Source organism: Ursus arctos, unplaced genomic scaffold (genome assembly GCF_023065955.2).
Source record: "Ursus arctos isolate Adak ecotype North America unplaced genomic scaffold, UrsArc2.0 scaffold_4, whole genome shotgun sequence".
Classification (NCBI taxonomy): Eukaryota; Metazoa; Chordata; class Mammalia; order Carnivora; family Ursidae; genus Ursus; species Ursus arctos.
The window spans coordinates 15,764,401-15,789,779 of NW_026623056.1; the positions used below are offsets into that span (position 1 = coordinate 15,764,401).

At 41.4% G+C, this 25,379-nt stretch overlaps 1 protein-coding gene across 1 annotated transcript in view; it reads right to left on the reverse strand.

The window, feature by feature from the left end:
- MCF2L2 (MCF.2 cell line derived transforming sequence-like 2) overlaps positions 1-25,379 on the reverse strand; it is a 257,951-nt gene that overhangs the window by 40,071 nt on the left and 192,501 nt on the right. Inside the window, exons 16-23 of the mRNA XM_048214906.2 lie at positions 23,069-23,135; positions 22,006-22,121; positions 20,766-20,835; positions 16,506-16,598; positions 15,770-15,862; positions 11,709-11,777; positions 9,518-9,643; positions 368-583 (exon numbers count right to left, since the gene is read on the reverse strand). Of these exons, the coding sequence (XP_048070863.2) occupies positions 368-583; positions 9,518-9,643; positions 11,709-11,777; positions 15,770-15,862; positions 16,506-16,598; positions 20,766-20,835; positions 22,006-22,121; positions 23,069-23,135 (850 nt within the window). The remainder of the gene's footprint in view (positions 1-367; positions 584-9,517; positions 9,644-11,708; positions 11,778-15,769; positions 15,863-16,505; positions 16,599-20,765; positions 20,836-22,005; positions 22,122-23,068; positions 23,136-25,379) is intronic.

A 25,379-nucleotide genomic window follows, 5' to 3' on the forward strand; every position in this document is an offset into this window, starting at 1 on the left:
AGATGTGTGGTTGAGAAGGACAAGTCGGAGATGAAATCCAGCCCATGCTCTAATCAGCAAATCTTTCCCCCATCTGCATGGAGGGTACTTTCCTAATTCGTTTGTCAGGACAGGCTGCCATGTGGTCCCTGTTCTCTACCCAGCACAAAGGCACCTCTACGCCAGCCCTGGCCCTATCCACTGACTGATTATAAGCCCGGACTTCGGAGTCAGAAAGACCTGGGTGTGGAACCTAGTTCTGTTGTGTGGCATTTGGCAAGTTAACCTCTCCTCTCTAGGCTTCAGTTTCCTTATCTGTAAGATAAGGATAACGATTTTTCTCTCCATAGGACCATGCTGTTTCTCAAGTGCAACAGGACCCCTTTACCTTCATAGATTTCTTAAAGCTGTAATGAGGAGCGAGGCCCTCGTCACTGGGCTCCATTCGAATCTTACAGAACATGATTCCTCTTTCAAACAGATAGATTTGCCTCTGGCTGGGTTTGAATCGGATAAAATCCTTCATTTTATAACGATCCTTGTGAACTGTCCAGACGTTGAAAGAGCCATGCATCAAGAGCTTGCCCAGTTTCCTGATATCATCCTTTGGGGAAGACAGATATACATGAAAAGAAGCTGTTACATTGCTTGATAGGGAAAGTACTCTTAAGGGTCTGTTTTCAAATTATAAAGTACGCCTATTTGAAGCTGACAATTTAGAAAGTGCCAAACAGGCTCATCTGCCACTAAATCAAAACTATTCTTCTGTGAGCTTCACTGAGCATGGCCCCATTCAGTTACATAGGTCTGTGCGAGGTAATATACAGCAGGTTAGAAATACTTGAAGTAAAGATACTGGTACTCTGATCTTTTTGTCTTTGTAATTAATTTTAACTAGTAGAATTCTATTTCCTCATCTTGGTTTTTGATACATGACAGTCTAAAAGGGCAAGAAATTAACATTTAAGTATGTTCAGGAGAGACAGAATTTTTGCTGCATTATGGACCTATGCCATAATCATCCCTGTGCTCCAACCGCACCCAACAGCTGCTTCGGGTATGAGCACCTAAGAACACGGGATTTGTTCTGAAAGCAAAAGGCTTCATATAACCTAATCTTCATAACACTGTAATGAAAATAGTAATGACATTCAATTTTGCATTTCTCAGAGTAAGTGGACAGGGCAAAGATAATCCCAAATGACAAAATCTTTTAGAAAGTCTGTTTGGCTTCAGGGCACATTTTTATGCCTTTTTTCCACCAGCAAACCCATCTTTCTCGTATGTCTGGTTAAAAGTCCAAATGAGTGACCCTGCCTTCTCTGAGCTCTCTCCAGAAAGTAGTGGGGTAAGACGAGCTAAGGACGTTGTGTTTTATCTGGTATTTTTAAAAAATTAGATCACTTGAAGCAGATAATCAAGAATTTATTTCCCTGAAGGGAAATGCCAAAAGGAGAAAATTATTTGAACAGGACCAGGACAGAGAAATTTCCCTGAGTTATATCTAGCTAATAAATCCCTACAATTTCTGAGTGAATACTAGAAATATGTACATTATTTCTAATTGGGCATTTTTATAATTTATTGCTTATGTTGAACAAACTGTGAATATTGTTTTAAAAATAATTTACTGCACTTCTGAAATTCTAAAATAAAAACTTCAAGAGCATAAACTCTACTCATTTCTATGGTGCTTACGGCATATTTTCTGTGCTATTTTTCTCTATGCTTGGTAAAATTTACATGTGTCAGCTGTGGTGAGCAAACCACTCAGTGAGGACTAAAGAGCCCCCAGCCATGAGGACTGCTCTCCTACAGGCACGATGCTTCTGCTGTGGTTGTGAGGGCACGGCTTGACCATGCTCTGAGACAGATGGGTGATGGGCTCATGAGGACCCTTGAGAACTTTTTCACTTTATCCACATTCTTCCAGGAGCCACTCCAGCCCTCAGTGATTGCATTCTCTTTTAAACCCATTCCATTTCTACTATATAGACAGAAATTATGCAGGAAATATGTTTTTGTCAAAGTGACTGGCAAAAGTTGGTGCTTAATATTTGCCACATGAACTGCAATCAGTAGTTTCTATTTTATTTTTTTAAAGATTTATTTATTTATTTGAGAGCGAGAGAACAAGTGGGAGGGGCAGAGGGAGAGAGACCATCAAGCAGACTCTGTTCTGAGCACAGAGCCCTATGCGGGGCTCGATCCCACAACCCTGAGGTCATGACCTGAGCCAAAACCAAGAGTCTGAAACTTCACTGACTGCATAGTTTCTATTTTAAAATGTACTTATACTCCACCTCATTTCAAAAATTCGATCTATCTTATAAAAAATATATACATTATAGGCAGACAAAAACATTGGTTAATGTTCTTAGGGTGAAAAAAGATTTAAAAAAATAAAATGAAGAGGTTGTACATAAAACCCATATAATAAAGCCATGTAAACCTACTGTAGGCTAGGCTAGGACCTTCTAGTGTGCACTGCAGAGGGAAACACAGGGAGTTGTATGATACATTATGTACAAAGACATACTTAAACCAATTGTTCAGAAAATGCACAGCAATTCCTATTAATAAGACATGAGAGAAATTTCTCCCATGGGTCCTGGTCCTCATAAAGAGTCACTGAGTCAAATACTAAGCACATCCTCAGCCACATCCCAGAATAGATAGACAAATGGATTTTAGGTAAAGCTGTTTCTGACAACACATTTGGTGAATATGGAGGCATCACTTCAAAGCACAACTGTTAAAAGCAATTCTAAAAGAAGCCAGAATAGAGAACTGAGAAATGGACCCTCAATTCTATGGTCAACTAATCTTCAACAAAGCAGGGAAGAATATCCAATGAGAAAAAGACAGTCTCTTCAACAAATGGTGTTGGGAAAATTGGACAGCCACATGCAGAAGAATGAAATTGGACCATTTCCTTACACCATACACAAAAATAGACTCAAGATGGATGAAAGACCTAAATGTGAGACAGGAATCCATCAAAATCCTAGAGGAGAACACAGGCAGCAACCTCTGTGACTTTGGCTGCAGCAACTTCTTGCTAGACACGTCTCCAAAGTCAAGGGAAACAAAGGCAAAAATGAACTATTAGGATTTCATCAAGATAAAAAGCTTCTGCACAGCGAAAGAAATAGTCAACAAAACCAAAAGACAACCTACAGAATGGGAGAAGATATTTGCAAATGTCTTATCTGATAAAGGCCTAGTATCCAAAATCTATAAAAAAACTTATCAAATTCCACACCCAGAAAACAAATAATCCAGTCAAGAAACAGGCAGAAACCATGAACAGACATTTCTCCAAAGAAGACATCCAAATGGCCAACAAACACATGAAAAAATGCTCAACATTGCTTGTCATCAGGGAAATATAAATCCAAACCACAATGAGATACCACTTTACACTGGTCAGAATGGCTAAAATTAACAAGTCAGGAAAAAACAGGTGTTGGCGGGGATGTAGAGAAAGGGGAACCTTCTTACACTGTGGGTAGGAATGCAAACTGATGCAGACACTCTGGAAAACAGTGTGGAGGTTCCTCAAAAAGCTGAAAATAGAGCTACCCTATGACCCAACAATTGCACTACTAGGTATTTACCTCAAAGAAGGGGCACCTGCACTCCAATGTTTATAGCAGCAATGTCCACTCTAGCCAAACTATGGAAGGAGCCCAGACGTCCACTGACAGATAAATGAATAAAGAAGATGTGATATATATACACAATGGAATACTACTTAGCCATAAAAAAATGAAATCTTGCTATTTGCAATGATGTGGATGGAACTACAGGGTATTATGCTAAGAGAAATAAGTCAAACAGAGGAAGACAATTATATGATTTCACTCATATGTGGAATTTAAGAAACAAAACAGAGGAGCATAGGGGAAGGTAGGGAAAAATAAAACAAGACAAAATCAGAGAGGGAGACAAACCACAAGAGACTCTTAACCACAGGAAACAAACTGAGGGTTGCTGGAGGGGGGGAGGATGAGGGGATGGAATCACTGGTGATGGACCTTTAGGAGGGTATGTGATGTAATGAGCACTGGGTGTTATAGAAGACTGAATCACTGACCTCTACCTCTGAAACTAATAATACACTATATGTTAATTAATTGAATTTAAATTTAAAAAAATATAGGACTGCTTAAATGAATAAGTAGAATTAAAAATAAAATTAGTGGAGACATAAAATAGAGGCATCTCATTACATTTTATTAATGAAGGTTGTCTAAAAATAAAAAAAAATAAATTAAAATTAAAATAAATAAATAAAAGAAGCCAGAATGATGGGGAAATGGGGAACAAGTCCCAGTGTGCACTCTCTAATGACCTGTAGAGGGCTGGGTGAGGTTAGTTAAGGTGTCTGCCAAGGTTATGGGCTGCAGAGGAAACTGCCCTATCTATAGCCCTGCACAAGAGGCGACCTTAGGCAGTGACGTTGCCTTTAACACCTCTGCTCTCTCCTCCTCAGCCCTCCAGCAGCCATAGCTGTTTGCACCTCAGTAGGCAATTGACCAATGGATACGAATCCAGAGAGGGGTGAGCACCTGACCATAGAGGCCAATCTGATCCCTGTCTGAACTGAGGCAGTAAGTAGCAGGAGTTGTAGCTGTGAGATGCTTTATAAGAGGGCAGGAGCTGGAATAAACAATAAAGTAACAAAGCAATAAAGAAACTGAGTCACCGGAAAACCAGAAACTATGAGGAAGAGGGAAAGACACCAATGGAGGGAGAGAACCAGACAGCAGGTGGTAAGAGGAGAAGACAGCAGGTGTGTGGATGTACCTGGCATATACAGGCAGAGCACACACATAAGAACCCCCACTCTCTCCCAAGCCAAGGCCCCAGAATTGTAATGGGTCCTGGAGTTGTCCCATTCCCACCTCCGTGAGCCTGGCACTGTCATTGTGCTGGCTCTTTCCAAGGCTCCAGTAAGCCATCATCACTGAAGGTCAGTGGAGGGAATTGCTGGGTCTTTTGAGTCCAGCTAAAACAGAAGGGTTGCATGTGTCGGATTGGACGTCTCAATACTCAAGGCCCACCTTGCAGTGGTTGAGGGTGTGTGCCCCATGCATTGTTGATGAAGGGCAGGTACGTGCATATTACCATACCACCAGCCAGGATGCATGCCTGCATGGAGGCACCCCCACCTCCCAAGGGAAAGGACCGGGGGAGTTCCTCTGAGCAAGACCGAAGATGAACTTTGGCATCTTTCAACCATACGGATCTTTTCTTTCCAATCAGACTGCAGTTGGTCCCAAGGCCAGAGACCACATGCATGATTCTTGCAGATGTATGTCCCCCAGACACGTAATATTTATTCATTTAGTGGCTCAAGTGCCTGGGGTGACATGAGGCTAAATGCTCAGCACCGTGAGCAAACTAATTCAGCGATGCCCCAGTACTAGGTTGAACAGTGTCTCCCAAAAAACTCATGTCTACCTGGGACCTCAGAATATGATCTTATCTGGAAATAAGTTCTTTGCAGATTTAATGAGCCAGAGTGAAGTCCTACTGGATTAGGGCGAGCACTGGTGTCCTCATGAGAAGAAAAAACAGATACAGACACACACATAGAGAAGCTGGTCACAAAGACAGGCAGAAGTTGGAGTCATGTAGCTGCAAGCCAAAGAATGCCAAGCATTGCTGGCAACGAGTAGAAGCCAGGAGAGAAGCAAGGCTGGATTCTTTCCTAGAGCCTTCAGAGGGAGCAAAGGCCTGATAACACCTTGATTTTGGACTTTTAGCCTCCAGAACTGTGGAGCTTTGTGATGGCAGCTCTAGGAAATGAATATGTCTGCAATCAGTTTTTCTACTAGTGATGGCCATCACTTGTGTATGTTGAATCTAATGGATATGAACTCGGATATACAACACCATTTGGTATCGGCTACCCTAAACAAACAAGTGAAAGGTCAGATGGCTTCCTCTATATGGGAAATGATGGCAAAATAAACTAGTAAATGTTACCACTTTTCGTGGGTGGGATTTTGTAGTTAAGAGCTCTGGTGTAAGAATTTCAAACGCAACTATATCAGCCAATGGAGAATCTTGCTGAGAGGATGTCTGGTGAAGCCAACCTCCAGAAAGAGACCACTTTTGGGTGCCCAGGTTTTCATTCCTGGCAGTGACAGCAATGTGGCAGAGCTGTATACTTCTTGCACAAAGAAGGAGGAAACATCTGGATAAGTGAATCAGCACAAAGCCAGTCCAGAAACAAAAAGCAGAAACTGTAATTACAATCACTAGAAGCAAAAGGGTTCCTTCCTTTCCAATCAGATCAAGTATCCAAATGAGTCAGCCTAGGGCCCTTTACTCAGCATCTCCCAGGTGCCAGACACGGTGCTGGGTGCCTTTGTTATGATTTAATCCTCATTTACTCCTCATAACCACTCTTGATGTAGGTGTCTTGAGTGTGGGAAGATGCACAGGCAATCCCACGGAGTCGTTAAGATTATTTACTCAGCCTTACTCCGCAGCCAACATTCTGCTCGGGGAAGTGGAGACTGAATCAGAAATAAGATACCTGGCCTTTGCAATAAAAATACTTCCTTTATTGGGGCGCCTGGGTGGCGCAGTCGTTAAGCGTCTGCCTTCGGCTCAGGGCGTGATCCCAGGTCCCTGGGATCGAGCCCCGCATCGGGCTCCTCCACTGGGAGCCTGCTTCTTCCTCTCCCACTGCCCCTGCCTGTGTTCCCTCTCTGGCTGGCTGTCTCTCTCTCTGTCAAACAAATAAATAAAATCTTAAAAAAAAAAACTTCCTTTATTAAATGACAGAAAATAAAAATGTTTCATTCAAGCTTTACTTTTCAACTTTGGAACTTGTTCCTGATAAGCCAGGATTTAAAAGCACTCTATACACATCTCTATTTTATGTGTTAGATTGAATAGAGGCGAAACTTATTTTTCTTTTCTTTCTTTTTTTCTTTTTTCAAATGGAGAGAAGTAAATGATATCTCAGTATTCCACAAAAACAAACTTTCTTAAAACAAAAAAACTTAAAAGTTCCTGTGATTGAATTAAATCGAGAACTAACGGAGTGTACACAACAGGAATAAGATGTAGATATCAGGAGGGATTTTTTCTTTTCTAGTTGTTTTAATTATGCATTCACCCACTCAGGTTCAATGTCTTTCCTTTTCAAAACCAGGTCAATATTGGATGTCAAGTAGAGAAACTAACAGGTTAGGTTCTGGGTTCATCCACACACTCAGCATGTGATTTTCAGCTCCCTGTGGCAAGCTTCTACAAAGCTGACTCAAAGACTCTTAGAATCATTAGATGCGAGTTAGGAGTAGCTGGGCTGTTAGTAGACTCTAAACAAAATCAGATGAAGAATGCATTAAGAGAATGAATGGCACTCTGGATAGGGAGTGAAGAGGTCCAAGAAGTGGTCCAAACTGTTGTACAATGTGATCTTGGGTGAATTAACTCTTCTTTCTGTGGATCTACTCATGAATCAGAAAGGGAATTTCACTGCCTGCTCTTCCATAATTCAATAGGATCATACAATCCTGTCAGGGTAAAGTAGCTGACGTACTAGATGTAAAGCAAGTTGAAATCCTAGTGAAAAAAAAACAACAATAGAGTTTATGTCAAAGGCACAATTCTGAGGACATATGGGAGAAAAAATTTCTTTGCATTTGATGTAACGAATCTCTACAATTCTCCAAGCTGGTTCATCTTATTTGCATGCAAGCTGGCTTGGAACGAAATTAGAGTAGATTGTTATTTACTCACGTTTTACTAATTATTTTCTCATAACTTCCTCCTCCTCTTATACTTAGACTCAGAATAATAACTGGGAGTTTCCTGCCTTGTGAATGGTTTCCGGGACATTCATTTGATTCAGGGAAATGGATATCTAAGAGGGGTAGCTGACGTGTGTTCAAAGATAAAAAGAGCAGAAAGATGTCCCAAAATGATTAAACAAATGACTCCCTTGAGTTTCCTTAAATGAAGAAGGAAAAAATTATTACCAAGAAAATGATCCTCTCCCACGCATACCCTGTGGTTCATGAATACCCTCCTGAATCATGCATCAGTAGTAAGCCGAGAGCACTCGAGTCCCAGGGGACAGTAACAGCATCACTACCTGGATCACTGTGGGCCCAGTGGGGCTGCTTCTGAGATGCTGGCCAGAGAAATACCAGGAGGGAGGGAAATAAAAAGATAGTGGGGGGTTTTTTGTCACTAATTTGCATGGTTTGACTGATGACCAGGAAATAAAAGAAGGGTCATTTCTTTTGCTCAGACCTCAATGAACAGTATGTTAAAACCAGGTAAAAAATGAAATGGAAAAAGAGAGAAGGGAAAGTATATGTTTGAAATGTAACCCTCAAAATGTTTCATCCGTGGGTGGTAGACAGAATAGCCTTCCAAAGAGGTCCACATCCTAACCCCTGGAATCTGAGGGGATATGTCAGGTTACATGACAAATGGGAATTAAGGTTGCAGATGGAATTAGGTTATTCATCAGTTGACTTTGAGACAGGGCGATACTGTGGATGAATGGGTGGGTCCAATGTAATTGCAGAGTCCTCAAACGTGGAAGAGAAGCAGAAGAGAAGGTCAGAATGATGTGAGTCAAGAAGAACTTTGACAATGGAAGAAGGTACCATGAGCCAGGGAATGTGCGTGGCCTTGGTAAGCTGGACAAGGCAAGGAAACAGATTCTCTCCTAGAGCCTCCCAAAAGGAAAGCGGACACCTCGATTTTAGCCCAGGGAGACTGTGTTGTGTTTCTGACCTGTGGAACTATAATATAATACATTTGCGCTGCTCTATGCCACCAAGCTTGCGGTAACCTGTTATGACAATGATGAAAAACGAATTGACCTGAGGCAATATCTAGAGCACCTCCCCGTGAAAGCTGCTGAAAAGTAATGATGTCCCAGTCCTGAGGAGCTCCTATGGTTACAGAGGATGGCCTGCCTGGAATTCCTGGGACTGCCCTGCTCAGGGTTTACCCTCATGCCCGGGTCGAGGCGGCTCAACTCCCCAGCACTGCCTCTTCTGGTAGTTTTCCTCAACCATTTGGATTACAGAATGTATAATATATGCTTGTCGGTCCTCTTCTAAAATCTGTGATGTAAAAATGGAGTTAGACTTCCACTTAGGACCCATTGTCAAAGGACTTTGCCAGAGAAAATCTGAGGCAAGAAGGAAAATCTTTTAATCTTTTAATAGTGCCATGAGTCAGAGAATAAATTACTCCTTCAGCACCTTGTCCTGTCCATCTATGTTCTGGCCTCTGAGTTCTTGGGTGTTCCCGAGGGTGGGTCAGTCTCAACATTCAGGACCCCAAGGAATCCAACCCAAGAGTCCTGAAAATGCTGAGGGGCTGCTTGGATTCCCACAGCACAGATTTGCTGCACAATTTCATCTGCTTTCCTCAGAGTCAGATTCTTTTACCACAGGTCACCTCTTTACCTTTGCCACAGCATCTCCTACCTTCGTAATATTGTGCCTGCCTTTTGCTGAACTGTTCCCACACTTGCTATGGCCCATACCGGACATCCAGTGACTGCTGCCAGGTCCACGGCCAACTCACAGGACTTGATCAAATCCTCTATCATGGCCAAAGCTTGCTGTAGTTCGGCTGAGAATGCTGAATCCTTGGTCTTCTTTGGCCCATTCTGTGGAAACCAAATGCCTTGTTGGAAATCAAAACATAAACCATTTAACCAAGTGAACCAGGGAAACAGGACCCTGGTTAAGGACCCATGGACCCTGCCACCACAGAGATGGGGAAGGAGGATACATGGATCTCTTGCTCTGCTCCCAAAGAATGGTGGCTAAAGATACTTGCTGGTTTACATATACAATATACACACAAGCAAAATCATCGACTAGACCTTCTGTACATGGCACTCATGAAGAATGGAGTTCATAAAATCATGGACATTATATTCCTGCTGCATAAGAAACATACTGACCTTCTTTAAAGCATGGAAAACCCAGATCCTTTAAATAGGCTGCTCTCCCTTTTTACACCCCTAGCCCTGGGGCCTATTGAAAAGTAAAATCTGAGTATCGTATTCCTGTACATAATGTGAAAGTCCTATTCCTATGGGTAAAATTATACTTAAAACCATCCCAGGGAGAATGAGCTGCCCTGTGGAGGTTTACTAATGATGCACGTGTAAATGTCATAACTGTTGCATTTGACACATTGAATCCCCACCACCTCCCTCTGCCCTTTCTCCCTCTTCTCCTTCCCCTGTCTTTCTCACATTCTATCACTGTTAAAGACACCAAAGAGATAAGCCAACATGGTCGGCACCTCCCAAACGGGAAGACTCAGCATTGAGTGCAAACTCTGTAACTGCTAATTCAAGAGACCAATATTACTACTGAGACACTTAGGACATAACAGAGATGATTGTTCCAGTGTGAAAGTCTTTCGCTTACAGTTCCAGTATTTTATTCTCCAGCTACCTACATAGCACATTTATCTGTTCTATGGTAAATACCAACAAGAAATTTTGGTTTCTTTTTTTTCTTTTTAACACATCGATTTCTATAACAAAGAACAGACAGCTCTTTGTTGGCTCCCCACTCCCTGTATAGTCCCACCTTTTTTTGTCCTCTACCGTGTGATGTAAGCAAAGGTTTGTGTATTCTCCTAATCTCTGCTGAAGCACGGAGGATTCGCTTTTTTGGATCAGAGATATGAGTGACAGGGCTGATGAATGGGGCAGAACACGCTGCCATCGTTCAACAGTCTGCCATGGATTCTTACCTTCTCACTCATATCAATACGCTCCAGGTGCTGGGATAGACAACAGAGTCTCACCTGAGTTTTTTGAAACATCATCAATAAAGGATTTCGTTCCTACATCAGGGCTCTTCCTCTTTACCCAACAGTTAAAACTCAACTTCCTTTTAGAGACTCAACTGTTCCTATTCTCTCTCCTTCCCACTAACCCTCCTCCCACAAACATAGCAGGTAGCTACTTTTACATTGTGTAATGCAGGGCTTAGAAACATCCTTACAAACGTTATTAAACTAACTCAGCCTAGCTCCCCTTGCTCCAGGCTATTAAATTATTACCTGTGTCTTGAGTGTCTCTTAATTATGAGGAGTCCCTACCATATATACTGAGTGGAGAAGGCATGCAAATGATTGCTTCTCATGTTTTTCTTGTTAAACCCAGAATATTCTGTAGAAATTTTAAAAGAAATCCCACTCTTAAGTCACAGATTTCTTCCCAGTACGGTATGGTCACCATTTCTTCTGAGGGAACCTTGGCTGTCTTAGAATTCACACCCACAAACACACTTAGGTGAACAGGGCATAATGTATGCAAATCAGATATACTAAGAAGCACAAACAAGTAAATATAAATCATACATAATCCTACCCTGAAGGAAAACCACAGCAGAGATTTTATCATATTTACTTCTAGTCTTTTACGTATGCATTTTACACATTGACTTAATTTTGTATTCCTGTTAAAACATTTTTATGTGGAGGAAAGAAAACATATTACTAATTATCCTGTTACAAAACCTCACTTTGAAATTGCCTTTCATTTTTTTTCTTTTTCTGTGACTATAAATTATAGGATATATGCTATTTGCAAAAATTTAAATCATAAAGATCATAAACAAGAAAAACAAAATTGCCATAAATCTGCCCAGCCATAGACAAACACTATTAACAGTCAGTTATATAAAACAAAATTTAATATACAGTACCTTAGCCAAAACTCCTTCGTCACCTGGGTCTATCCCCAAATCCTCAGGAGACTCAAAATCCAGCAGACCCTGCATTAACCCAAAAGCCTTATTGGAAATCAAAAAGTAGAATGCCAACTAAATCTACTGCACAAGCTCCAGCCAATGCTAAATTAACAGGAGGTAGGTAAATTTCTCTGTTGTAAGTAAGAGGGAAAGAATTGCCCGGAGTTCTTTCCACAAACAGAATCATATTGGACACACTGTTTTGTAGCCTGTTTTTTCTCACTCAACAGCATATCCTGAACATTTTTCCATGACATTATGTTTTAAAACATGTTTTTTAATTGTTGCAGTGTTGCATCCTGTAGATAAATCATAATTCATTAATTTCCCCCCACTGTTAAACACTTAGGTTCAAAATTTTTTACTATAATAATAATGATCTTTGTGCTTTTCTCCTAAGGATAAATTCCTAGAAGTGAAACTGTCAATGTTAAAAGTTCTTTTTTTTTTAAAGATTTTATTTATTTAATTGGAAGTGGGGAGAAGCAGAGGGAGAAGGATAAATAGACTCTGTGCTGAACATGGAGCCCAATGGGCACTCGATCTTATGACCCTGAGATTATGACCTGAGCCAAAATCAGGAGTTGGACACTTAACCAACTGAGCCACACAGGCACCCCACTGTTAAAAGTTCTGGTGCATACTTCCAAGTTCTTTACAGAAGGACTATGTTCCTACCAGTCATATATGGAAGCCTGTTTCACCAGCCCCAACCCTACATGGAGTATTAACATTTAATCAAAAACCTTTGCTAATTCAATCAACAGAGAAATCCTACCTCACTGTTTTAATTTGAATTTCTCAAATAACTGGTGAGGTAGAACTTTCAAAAAAATGTTTGCTATTAACATTTATTCTTCTGTAAACTGCCTTATGTCCTCAGTTCATTTTTTTTATTATTTTCTTTTTTGTTTCAGCTTTGAGGTATAATTGGCATATAAAATTGTTAGGTATTCAAAGTGTATATGGTGATGATTTGATATATGTATATATTGTAAAAGGATTTCTTCTATCTAGTTAATTAACACATCATTACCTCACATGTTTATCTTTCTTTTTTTTTAGCAAGAACATTTAAGTCCTACTCTTAGCAAATTTAAATTCTATAATACACTGTTATCAACAGTCACCATGTTTTACATTAGATCCTCACACCTTATTCATTTTATAAACTAAGTTTATATCCTTTTACCAACCTCTCCCTATCAGTTCTTTTTGTCTAATAGTAGTCTATTTAATTCTTTCAAAAGAAGAAAAATGCATATCACTTCTAGGACATTAGTCGCATTACACAGGAAATCAGTAAAACCACCTCTTCTAGAATATCCTTCTTATAATAAGTAACATTTATTGTAAACAAATAATGCACCATTTTCCAAATCACATCTTAAAATCCAGGTAAGAAAAATTCTCTACATTAAATTTGATTGTTTCAGGGCACGTTCGGCTCAGGTAATGTTAAGTGTCTGCCTTTAGCTCAGGTCATGGAACCCAAGGTCCTGGGATCAAGCCTGGCATCCGGCTCCCTGCTCAGTGGGGAGCCTGCTTCTCTCTCTCCCTCTGCCTGCTGCTCTCCCTGCTTGTGTTTGCTCTCTCTCTCACTCTCTCCCAAATAGATAAATAAAATCTTAAAAATAAATAAATAAATCTGATAGTTTCCATACATCCCTTAGCTTCTTTGACATAAATCATGACCTCAATAAAAGTGAATTCTTGTTGTCCCTAAATGCATCTATTTCTAACAGATGCTAATAAATAATGTATTATTTAATCAGCTTGCCATGACTCATTAGACATGTGCATTATGTATCCAAAAAACTCTGTCACAACTGTTAATTTTCATAATATCTCAGAAAAGATATTAAGCATTTCATAGGTATTATTTCTTGGTTTTGTTTTTTTTTTAATTATTAACTTCTATGAGCTCATTATTAAGCACGCTGACCGTCTGTCCCGTATCTTGCTAATATTCTATTTCACCCAATTTTTCATGTGTCTGTTTTTAATGGTATAATCTATCATTCCCCTCCCTTTCTTTTGTACGTGGAAAAAGCCTTCTCACACCAGGATTCCACGACCCTTCTAAGCCATGAGGCCGTCCGTCGACACCCGTGCTCCCAAACGCGCTGATGGCAGGCGCTGCAGAATGAGCCCTGTCCCTCAGGGTGGGGAACACTACTTCCTTTCTTCACAGGCGTGCCAGTGGTTTGGACTTGTTTTTCCAGCACGCAGCAAGCTTAGCAATGGGGAAAACTGGTTTGCCTTGCATAGCCTCCCAAGGTTTCCCACAGACCCCAAGGAATTTTTTACAGTGATTCTGTCTCGTTTCCTCGGTGAAATGAAACTAACAAAATTCTCTCATTACCTTTAACGTGCATTCCGTCGTTCATGCTCCCAAAGAGCATACCAGGAAAGGACTAGTACTACCTCCTCTTCACCGCTGAGGAACCGGAGGCGGGGAGAGCTGACGCGATTTGCCCGAGCTGCGCTCCGGGCGCGTCAGAGCGGGATCACGCCCGGGACGCCCAGCTCCCCAGTCCCGGTTTCTGATTACCGCGCGCTGGAGCCCTCCGTGCGTGGTACAGAACTCGCTCTTGCGGCCACATCGCTTCTGTGGGAAAGCTCGGGCTCTTCCCACGCGCGGACCCAGACCGGGGCGGTGAAGACCCCCACGCGTCCTGCTCCTTCCTCCCTGGGCCCAGGGCTGGGACAGCTCGGTGAAGTTGGGCTGCTCAGAGGAGGGTGAGGCTCTCCGTGAACGCCGAGTTGCCACAACCACACTCACAGCTGCCGCTCATGGACGGAAGCAGCCGCCGTCATCCCCATTCCCACACTGCTGTGGCATCTCTACGTGGAAAACAACGGCGACGGCTACGCCTTCCAGGAAGCTTCCTGGGGGCCCGCACCAGCAGCTCTCTGCGCGCATTACTCACTGGCTCCTCACAGCAATCCTCTGGAGGAGGTTCTAGTATCCCCACCTCACACAGGACAAAGCCAAGGCCCGAGAGGTCGGGCAGTGCCACACCTGGTGACGGCAGGGCCGGTCCAGCGGAGGCTGGGACTGCGGAGGCAGAGCTGAAAGGGGCAACTTTTTCTGAGGGCAGAGGGTTAGGCTATGAGCTTAACCTCCCCGAGCCTCAGTTTCCTCACACTCCAGAGCCTTTCCGGTGCATCCGATTGTGGGGAATAAATTAAAAAATACATATGGGAAGGTATCCGGCAAACAGCAGGTGCTTGTGGGTTTTTTGTTTTTGTTTTTTGAGAGATAGTAGCCACTGGGCAAGAGCTCCTTATAAATGTTAATTCAAAACACAAGTTGGAGTAGTGGCCCAAACCTTTCCCTCAGCTCACAGGGGGGGAGGCAGCCTGACAGAGACTTCTCTCCTGTTTGGGGGGTCTGGGAGTGCTCTCCTGCAGGTGTGCTGTTGGCAAGAACCACCCAGGGGTTCAGCAGAGCAAAATTCATTCTATGATGTTGCTCTTGAGAAAGATCCTTAATGGAGGGGCGGAGGTAGGTGCTGCAAAAGGAGAAAAGACTCCGGTTTTGCCTTCTCCCTTCCATGTTTGAATGCACAGAAAAATTGTGACTTTGGAAGCTCCTTGCCTCATCTGTAAAATGGAGCAGATGATATCTGACCTGTAGATACCCTATAGATGAGAGCAGGGGCTTTGGCTGCCTCCCCGCCCTCTGGGCTGCCAGCAGTGTGGTGGTGTTCCCCTTTCTCCTTTTGCTCCCCAGGAGTGCTCCTGCCCCAAACCAGCCTCCTTGGAGATTCATGCCTCAGGCTGCATGTTGGACTAGCCAGGCTCCCAGATCCCTTTCAACTCTCTGATTCTTTGGTCTTTCTCCTCACTGAGGTACACTGCTTTAGACTTGGAGGACAGAAAAAACCTGAAGGAGAGACATATCTTCCCCTTTGGAAGACGAAGTCATAACTCTACATGTCTAAGGAAAAGAGCACCACAGCACATGCATGTTTTCCCAGCACAGGAAAGCACTGTCTTATCGACTTTACCTTCAACAGCATCTGATATTTTATAAGTCTCTGGCTTGGTCCTCTGAGATACTTAAAAAGAGGGAGATTGTGATCCAGTTGGCGCTGGCATACCTTTAAAAGCCAAAGAAAAACAATGTAAAACAAAACCAACAACACACAGAGAGAAAAAAGAGGCAGGATTTGAATACAAGAAATGAAACTTGCTCTTGGGGAGGGGGGAGAGATGCAGCTGTGTTGACCAGCCTGGTGATGTTACTGAGCCTTGTATGTTGGGTGCCTTAGGAAGAGTGTGTCAAATGAAAGAAACGGGAAAGAGGATGGCTTGGCTAGTAATTCTAGATGCAGCTACGGAAGCAGGACCATTTATTTCTTTTAGAAAGCAAGTCTACTAAAAAAGAGGCAGCCTGTCTTTGAGTTGGGGGTGGTGGTGTCTAGTCAGGTCACTTTGAGTCTAGAAGTTACACGATGACTTACTAATATCATTCCAAGGAGACCCAGAGTGTGGCCTTTTGGATTTAATTCCTCTTAGAATTCCCCATCCTAGATGAGGACTCTGGTTTGCTCACCAGAGACCCAGGGCCACCTCAAAACTTCCAATGTGTAATTTCAAAATAGGAGAGACTTTTAATAAGCATGAATTCAAATGCCAGATTCCCCTGCCTTGTTCATACTTCTGATTTCTTTAAAGACTCGGCACACATAAGCATTGCCCAGGGAAAACCATTTGTGGGAGACTTTGTGATCTTAACATTACCCCAAAGAAGGTGCAGTCTTGACATTCTTGCCAGATTGCCCTCGCTCGAGGCAGATTCTTATGGTATTTAAAATATATTTGAAGATCTTCTTTCTGAGTGGAAAAAGAATTGGGACAAATTAATCAGGTAACATTTTTCAGTAAGTGGAGAGGATGATACCGTTTATTCATTCAAATATTCAACAAGCTTGAGTATTTTCATGGTGTGAGGAACTGGGGATGCACGATAACTTCATGTTGGGGTGACTGTGTGAGGGCAAGGTAAACTGAGGGTTCTAAACAACCGTAAGTACTAAACACAGATATGAACAGAGTGCTGTGGGAACAACTACAGGATTCTAGTAAATCGGTAAATTCATAAACAGGAGCAGGTTTTAATCTTCATCCTTCCTCCTCTGCTCTTTATCCAGGACATCACTGTCTCCCCAGAATAGCTCTGCAGTGAGAGACGAAATTGACAGAAAAGGTGCTGGTAGCTGAGGGCCCCTCCTTTCTCTCTCCCTATCTTCCTATTTTGATCATTGTGATGCCAACCCCAGGGGGAAAAAAAAAAACAAGAGACAGCCAAAAGATAGAAACACCCAAAGTGAAAATGTGGCAGCTTGGAGAAAACAACACAGCTCTAAGTCCCTTGGACAACCCCCAAAGCAGCAGACTCGCCTCAGACATCACTTTCCACCTACAGCACTGGATTCCAAGACAGGAAACATTGTATGACTATCTCAGGGCTTGAGATCAAGACAGATTCCAAGTTCTGTGTGACCTATTTCTCATTGCATCGGAGACCATGCGAGGTAGGCACATTCCCACCAACACCCCGGAAAGGCTACTCCCAGCCTATGGAGTCAGCTTGCCAGCTTCACGCACTCCACCACTCGCCCCTGGACCACAGCAGCTCTGCTGGCCACAGAGTCTGAGAAGCCCACGGGGCTACATCCTGGTGGATTTCTGTGTCCCTACATTTCTCAGGCCAAATTTGATGTCCTTCATGTGGACATAGGTTATTGTTTTCCTCACAGCGTCAACTATGTCTATTTCTTTCCATTTCTGCATGTGGAAGGAAGGGAGATGACTCTGGAGAAATGTTGTTCTGACAGGTTAAGGAACTAGAATACTAACTCAGAGCTTAACAATATGTTCATTCATTCAAGAACTATCCCCTGTGTGCCTTTGATGTGCCGATGTGCTAAGTACATTTGTGAAACTCAATGGCTTCAACAGCAGAGTAGCCTACACGTAGGGAACACTCCTGCCATACCGAAGGCCAGGCTTATAAAATACTACAAATTGATTAAGGCATCTCACCCACATTGGGTCTGTCAGAGCACAAGAACCCTGGCCTTTAGCTCCTAAAGGAATTCAAGGTTTCACTGCTTTCAACACTAACCACCAGAAGATTATATAAAAGCTGGAGGAGACTTTGGAGCTCCAGCTTCCCACCCAGCGAAACATCCTCGACAGTCAGCCACCTTTCCCCAAACTTTCCCAGCAACAGAGTCACCTGGTTCTCTCAGTGGATGCTGAGCTGAAACGTGTGCTCTTGAAACCCTCACCCCTTGGTACTATGCCTACACTTAGAGCAATGCAGAACACCACAGGCCTTCAAGCACCAAAACACGACTGTTGACCTACATTTGCTCTTCAATCCAAAATTCCTTAAAGAAAGGATATGCACTAACCAGCAGCATATGAAAGTACCCAACTATCCTCACCTGCTTATAGAATAAATCAGGAGGCTAAAAAAATTGCTACCAAAAACTCATATTCACACACACTCATTTAGGCAGCATTAGGATGGTGGGCTCTGGTGGTGGATGGTCCAGGTTCAGTTCTTGGCTTTGTCAGTTCCAAACCAAATGGCCCAAGTGCAGTTACTTAACCTCCCTACACTTCAGTTGTTTCATCTATTAAGTGGTTCACAGCAGCAGTCAACTATGACTACTGCGAGATTAAATGAGATGATATATGGAAATTTCTCAACAAATGCCCCATACATACGGAGCACCCAATAATGGTAGCGATTGACAAACCACTTTTTACTTTGTAGAACCCTTCTGCATACACTGATTTATTAGATTTCCACAACGACTTTACATATTGGTATTATTAAACCTATTGTATGGAGGAGGGAAGTGAGACTCTGGAGGTTTAAGTGACTTAACATGAGGTCATGCAGATAGCAAGTGGCTCAATTTAGACAAGAAGTTACATTTCCTGAGTCCCACCCCAGTGCTCTTTCCATTTTGCCTTGTCCCATCTCAGAGCTAATGGAACTCAAAGTAGATGATTGACAAATATTATTCTATGTAGAGCTTGGTCTCTGGGGCAGAATCTTCCTGGATTCTGCAGACTATAGAGTCTGATTAAAACATTTGGCCAGAGCAATATTTCAAAACTCATTTTCATGATTAATGGAATTCTGCAAATATTATTGAGAAAAGGTCAATGGTTGTAGTAACTAGTGGGTGAGGGGCCCACCTCGTTGGCTAACAAATACACGGCAGCAGCCAATTCCCTTAAGGAGCCTCAAAGATTAGCTAATCATGGTTATTAATTACTCCATCAGTCCCAGACTAATAACTTCATGATTGAGAAGAATTTATTACCTGTGCTATGTCTCTAACATCATAAATCACATAGGATTATATGCAGAGTTTACATGCAGGTCTGGATTACTGATTTCTCGGGTTTCTTCCAACATGGGGGACTATAGAAGGCTTTGTAAAACTTTAGGTGAGGAATTCTTCTAGGAAAAGATGTTTTGTCAGCAATTCCCTGACCATTGCCTCATATTTGTTCAATTTTTTTTTATCATATCTGTTTTTCCCCACAGAAATTTGGTCATTTTCTCATCCAATAATTTAAATAAGTCTTTGCAATAATGACATAAGCAATTATAAAATATTTCTAAGCTCTGAAACTAGATTTCACATTGATGGTTTGATGAGTGCAAAATTACAGAATAGTGCAAAATATGAATAATGCTATAAAAGTAATTCAAAAAAGAAATTAATCAGATTAAGTACAACATAGTTTTTAGTGTACCTTGAATTCTCGCACTTGACAAAAAAATCTATGATGAGGCTGTTGTGGAAAGCCCATACGGGGTGGTGGAAAGGGCTTTCTAAGCTGGCAAGAGCTCTGAGGGTTGAAGGCTCTGTTTCTCCATTATGTCAAATGCCTTGAAACCCGAGGATTTCTGTTTGCTTGCTCTCAGTGTATCACATGTACTGCTTTTAGACTTATCAGCCATAATTTGGGTTGTTTAAAAATTTTAAGTTGTTTGATCTGTTGTCTCAGGCTCACAAAAAGAAAAAGAAGGAAGAGAATAAAAGAAGAGCTATTTGAGAGAAAGAGGAGAAATGCAAAAGACTTAGAAAGTCCAGGGCACCAGGATCAACTGCATTGTCCTCCCAAGGGAAGAATGCGCTTGGTGGGGAGTGGTGCTAGGTAATACATGCCTCTGTGCCAGCTCTGACGGAGCACCGCGGGCCCTAACACCTTATTCACTGCCCAAAGCAGGGGTGTGGAGAGGGCAAGAGGGAAGAGGTCTGTGCATGGGGAAGGGGATGTAGTCGGAGATGGTGGTGGAGGGCAGGAAATCATAAATTAGGTACTAAGCATAAGAGAGACCATAGACACTGAACTCTACCTCTGGAACTAATAATGCATAATATGTTAATTAATTGAATTTAAATAAAATAAAATTTTAAAAATAAACTTTGGAATATGCTCCAAAGTTATTTTTTCATTAAGAATAAAAAATAAATAAATTCCAAACTGAAAAAAAAAGAGAGGCCACAGATTTAACATATTCTAACCATCCTCTACACTGTAAAATGATAAAATGGAAGAAAATACATTTTCTGAGACTTTTAGTTTAGCATCAGTACTTCTTCTCTTGAGAGTGTTAATACAGCTTTAGTGAGGAATTTAAGCCTGCTGTGTGATTCTTGTTCAAAAACAGCTTAGTCATTCAGAGGAGGGTCATCTGGTTTTGGGGGGGCCAGTCCTCCATGTCACCTGGCTTTGCAGGAGGCCAAGCTTATAAGTGGCTGCCATCTGTCATACGAGCCTAGTCAAACTGGACTCTTCTCACACTGGGTGACATACTACAAAGCACTCCTGCTTTTCACTCAAAAGGTATGTGTAACGTTTCAGAACATTGGTGTTTCCATTTGCCCTTGCCTCTTAACACAGAAAATTAAGGGCTAACTTTAATCATATGGTTATTTTGACTTACTGGGAGCTCAGACTTACTCTCTTGAGAAAGCAACGTGCCAGAAGTTCAGGGTTTTCAGTGCACTTTTTCAATTCTTTTAGAAAAGTCCTAGGGAAGGAAAAGTATAATAACGTTTTAATTTTTTACATGTATGAGGTTAAAACACATAAGGTTTTTTCTTAACCAAAATCACATAAGATTTTAAGAGGTGCTCAGAAAAATTCTGTTTCCTAGGCTTTATTGCTCGTGACTCATCTTCAACATATTGATTTGGAAGAAAAAAACATTCTGTGACATTACTAGGATTCCTTGAAGCCAACCACAGCTATCCTGATAATTCTAGGCACTAGCTGCAGACAGACAAGATGCACGATGCTCCCTGCTACATGAGAATCACGTGAATATGAACGGCTGTTGCTGCTTCTACTGCTAATATCACTGAGGACTTGAGGCAAGCCAGGCATAAGCTAAGTACTTCATAAACAATATCTCATTCAATCCCCCACCAAACCTAGTAAGGTAGGGTTTCATAAATGTGAAACCCGAGGTGTAAAAGAGGTTGACTAACTTCTCCGGGGAGGGTAGCAGAAATGGGATTTTCATTTCAGTTGTGTGTCTGGCCAATGGGCAAGAGATGGGGTTGGGAAAAAACTGTGGGTCAATTCACCAAGCAGTATCTTCTTTCCCATCGATTACATGTGTGATTTGGGGTTATCATATTGGGTAGAGAGGAAACTAGCTGCAGGTTCATCTGTGAAATGAAAGGCTTGGAAGATGATCTCCAAAGTCCCTTCGTCCTCTAATTCTCTAGAACTCAACACGCAAGCACCCCTGGGCTAAAACGACAACTTGTCTGACCAGTTAGCATTTTCCAACACTAGCTCCCAGCACTACTCAATGATAGTAGGTATGTGGACGTGTGTCTTGGTCATCTTTGTATTCCCAACGCAGAACACAGTGCCTGACACAGAATAGGTCCTCAATAAAGGCAGATGCAGGAATAGATAAATAAGCAAAGAAACACACAAAAAATATAACATTAATGCCTGACCCCTGGTACATGTTCCATTGCTGCTTTTTCCCTTCTCCCTCAGAGATCTGTGGCACTTCTTCCCTCCTTCTTATCCCATCCCATCCCATCCCAACCACGTCTGCTGACTCTGGACTACTTGCTTAAACCGAGCAATGTCTACAAATGTTCATCTCCAAATCCCATCAGTCTGATTTCTGTTTTTCTCTTACTTTCCATTTTTCCTGATAATTTGAATTATTATATACCTGTTGTGAAATTCATAAAGTTCTCTAATATTCCCAAAGAGAAATTCTTTGTTATTCTGAAGAACATCTGGAATCAGATGTTTCAGCCAAATAAAATCCATTGGAGTGATATATCCCTGCAAAGGTGGAAACAAGGTAGGTTTTACAGATAGGAACATTTAAGAGATGATCTGAATTAGTACTCCAGGGACCAAAACTTTAATAATTGGGAAATACGGCACACTTATTTCCTGAAAGCCATTCCACCAAATGCTTTCTTTTGATATTATTCCCTTCATGTGTCCATCTTCAGAAGAAGATGGTTAAATTTAAACAGTGATGATAATAAAACAGCATTTTATAGAAAGAACACGTATATTTTTAAATGTTTGTTATACAAGCCAAGTGTGAAAGCAAAAAATTTATCCATCATTTTACAACCAAATGCAATTAGTCTTGTTTTATTATGTTTCCTTCATGACTTTTTAAAAGCTTATCTTATACTGTTTTTAATTTAATTTTATAAGCATTTTTCAATGTTGCTGCATATTATTCAAAATAATTATTTTGTAACAGTTGAATAATACTTCATTCAGCATAAATATCAGACTTTATTAACATCCCCCTTTTTATTGGAGATTTTATTTTCTTCTGATATTTTATTATAAAAATTCTATTATAATTTTGTATAGATCATTTATTTCTCAAGATTATTTCCTTAGGAAAAGAGCAAAAAATCAAATTTTCACTCTCAGCAAAATATCCTACTTGAAACAATTCTCCGTTATTAAATGATCAAAAGCATTCAATGATTATGTCCATTGTTGGCAACCATAGGGTAAACCTCTTGGGCCCTGCTAAAATCAGTATGAATTGATACAGTCTTTTGCAAGTTATTTGGTTACATGGATCAATAGTCATAAGAATGTTCTTATTCCTATTGGAAAGATACTTGTGATATTATAAGACCTGAACTCTTGGTGGAAATTCTAGAGACATATGGCAACTATTTTAAGTCCCTTTGTGCAAAAGAACTTCTCTAATTTGAATACATGCTTAATGTCCTCTACCCCAGTCTACTTACATCAATTATGCTCTTCATCTCTTTTATATAAATCTCTTCCGTCTCAAGCAAGTCATGTATCATGCGCCTGAATCACAGCAGCAGGTGGGAATATGAAAGAGAAAGAGATGGAGGGAAGGGAGAGAAGGTTTTTAGAATTCTTTTAGGATAATGCACATCAATACAGTTTCCCTTAGCGGCTTACCTACTTAGCTTGCGGTCAGTGCATTCTGTTCTACTGAACAGCCAAGGCCAACACCTCACTCAAGCACACTCTGATCACACTGGCATAAGAAGAAACCGTAAGGTTAGAGGACTCAGAACCTATTTGTACAGCCAATGAATGATCTGTCCTCTGGTGGGTCACAGTGTAGAGGTCAAGAAGGCAGAGATTGTGGAGTCGGAAATGCCAGGTTTGGATCCTTGGTCAGGAAGACCTGCCTGACCCCTACATTGTATGTATGGTTTCTGAGATTTTTCTCTGCAGCTTTCTGCTCTTTCATTGCTCATATCAAGATCTTTGACCCACATGGGTGGACTTTGTTGTGCATGAGGTTAGATGGATTCTGGTCATGCTCCCTTTCTCTGGCATCTAATGTTCCAGTAGGATTGGTTTCCTCGGCCAACAGACATGACCTCTGTCTGCTTCCCCTGAGAAAGGCAGGTGGGAGTCATGGTGGGCAGAATGCTATGATGACCCCCCAGATTCCTGACACCCTGTGTACATACACCTCCTCCCAGTTAATTAACTGAACACTAATTTAGGTGCTGCTGAGGAGGGACTTTGCCATTCTGTTTTGTTCCAAATCAGTTGACCTTAAGATAGGTAGTTTACCTGGTTGGGCTTTCCTAGTCTCATGAACTCATCAGACCTGGGTCTGGAAGTCAGAAAGACTGGAAGCATGAGAAAGATTTAACACAAAGGAAACTGTCCTCGGCTGGCTCTGGAGATGGAAGAGGCTGTGTGGCAAGGAACATGGGCTGCCTCTAGATGCTGAGAGTGGCCCCCAGCTAATAACCAGCAAGGAAACTGGGACTTTAGTCCTACAGTTGCAAGGAACTGAATTCTGCCACAACCACATCAACTTAGAAGACAATACTGAGCACAGCTGACCAACTTTATTTTAGCTCTGTGGGACCTGACCTAAAGCCAGTCATGCTGTGCCTGGACTCTCATCACAGGAAACTGTGAGCTGTTAAATTAGTGGTCATATTTTTGCAGCAATAGAAAACCAATAGAGTAAGACCAGTCTCCACATCTATCTCCAGATAGACTGTTTCCTTTCTCTGCTCAGACACTTTTTCTTTTGGGCTTTCTTTTAGGTCTCTAAGTGAGTTAGTGTTTATACTGGTGATCATGTATGGAATACATACATTTATGGTTTCCTATGAACTGTTAGTAGATTATCTATTAAAAGGTAGCTTATCCCAGTAATTTCTCTGACATTCTCCATAGCAACATTTTTCTAAATATGTCTCCTGAAACAAGGGAAATAAAAGCAAAAATAAACTATTGGGACTACATCAAAATAAAAACTTCTGCACAGCAAAGGGAACAATCAACAAAACTAAAAGACAACCTATGGAATGGGATAAGATATTTGTAAATGGCATATCTGATAAAGGGTTAGTATCCAAAATACATAAAGAACTTATACAACTCCATACCAAAAGAATCCCAAATAAGCCAATTAAAATTGGGCAGAAGACATAAATAGACATTTCTCCAAAGAAGACATACAGATGACCAACAGATGCATGAAAAGATGCTCAACATCACTCATCATCAGGAAAATACAAATCAAAACTACAATGAGGTATCACCTCACACCTGTCAGAATGGCTAAAATTGATAAGACAAGAAACAACAAGTGTTGGTGAAGATATGAAGAAAAAAGAATCCTTGTGTGCTGTTTGTGAGAATGCAAACCGGTGCAGCCACTGTGAGAAACAGTGTGGAGGTTCCCCCCAAAAAAATTCAAAGCAGAATTCTAGTAATTCCACTACTAGGTATTTACCCAAAGAATACAAAAACACTAATTCAAAAAGATATATGCACACCTATGTTTATTGCAGCATTATTTACAATGGCCAAATTATGGAAGCAGCCCAAGTGCCCATCAATAGATGAATGGATAAAGAAAAGGTGGTATAGATCTACGGTGGAATATCACTCAGTCATAAAACGAAATCTTGCCGTTTGCAACATGGACGGATCTAGAGAGTATAAAGCTAAGTGAAATAAGTCAGTCACAGAAAGACAAATACCATGTGATTTCACTCACAGGTGGAATTTAAGAAACAAAACAAATGAACAAAGGAAAAGAAAAAA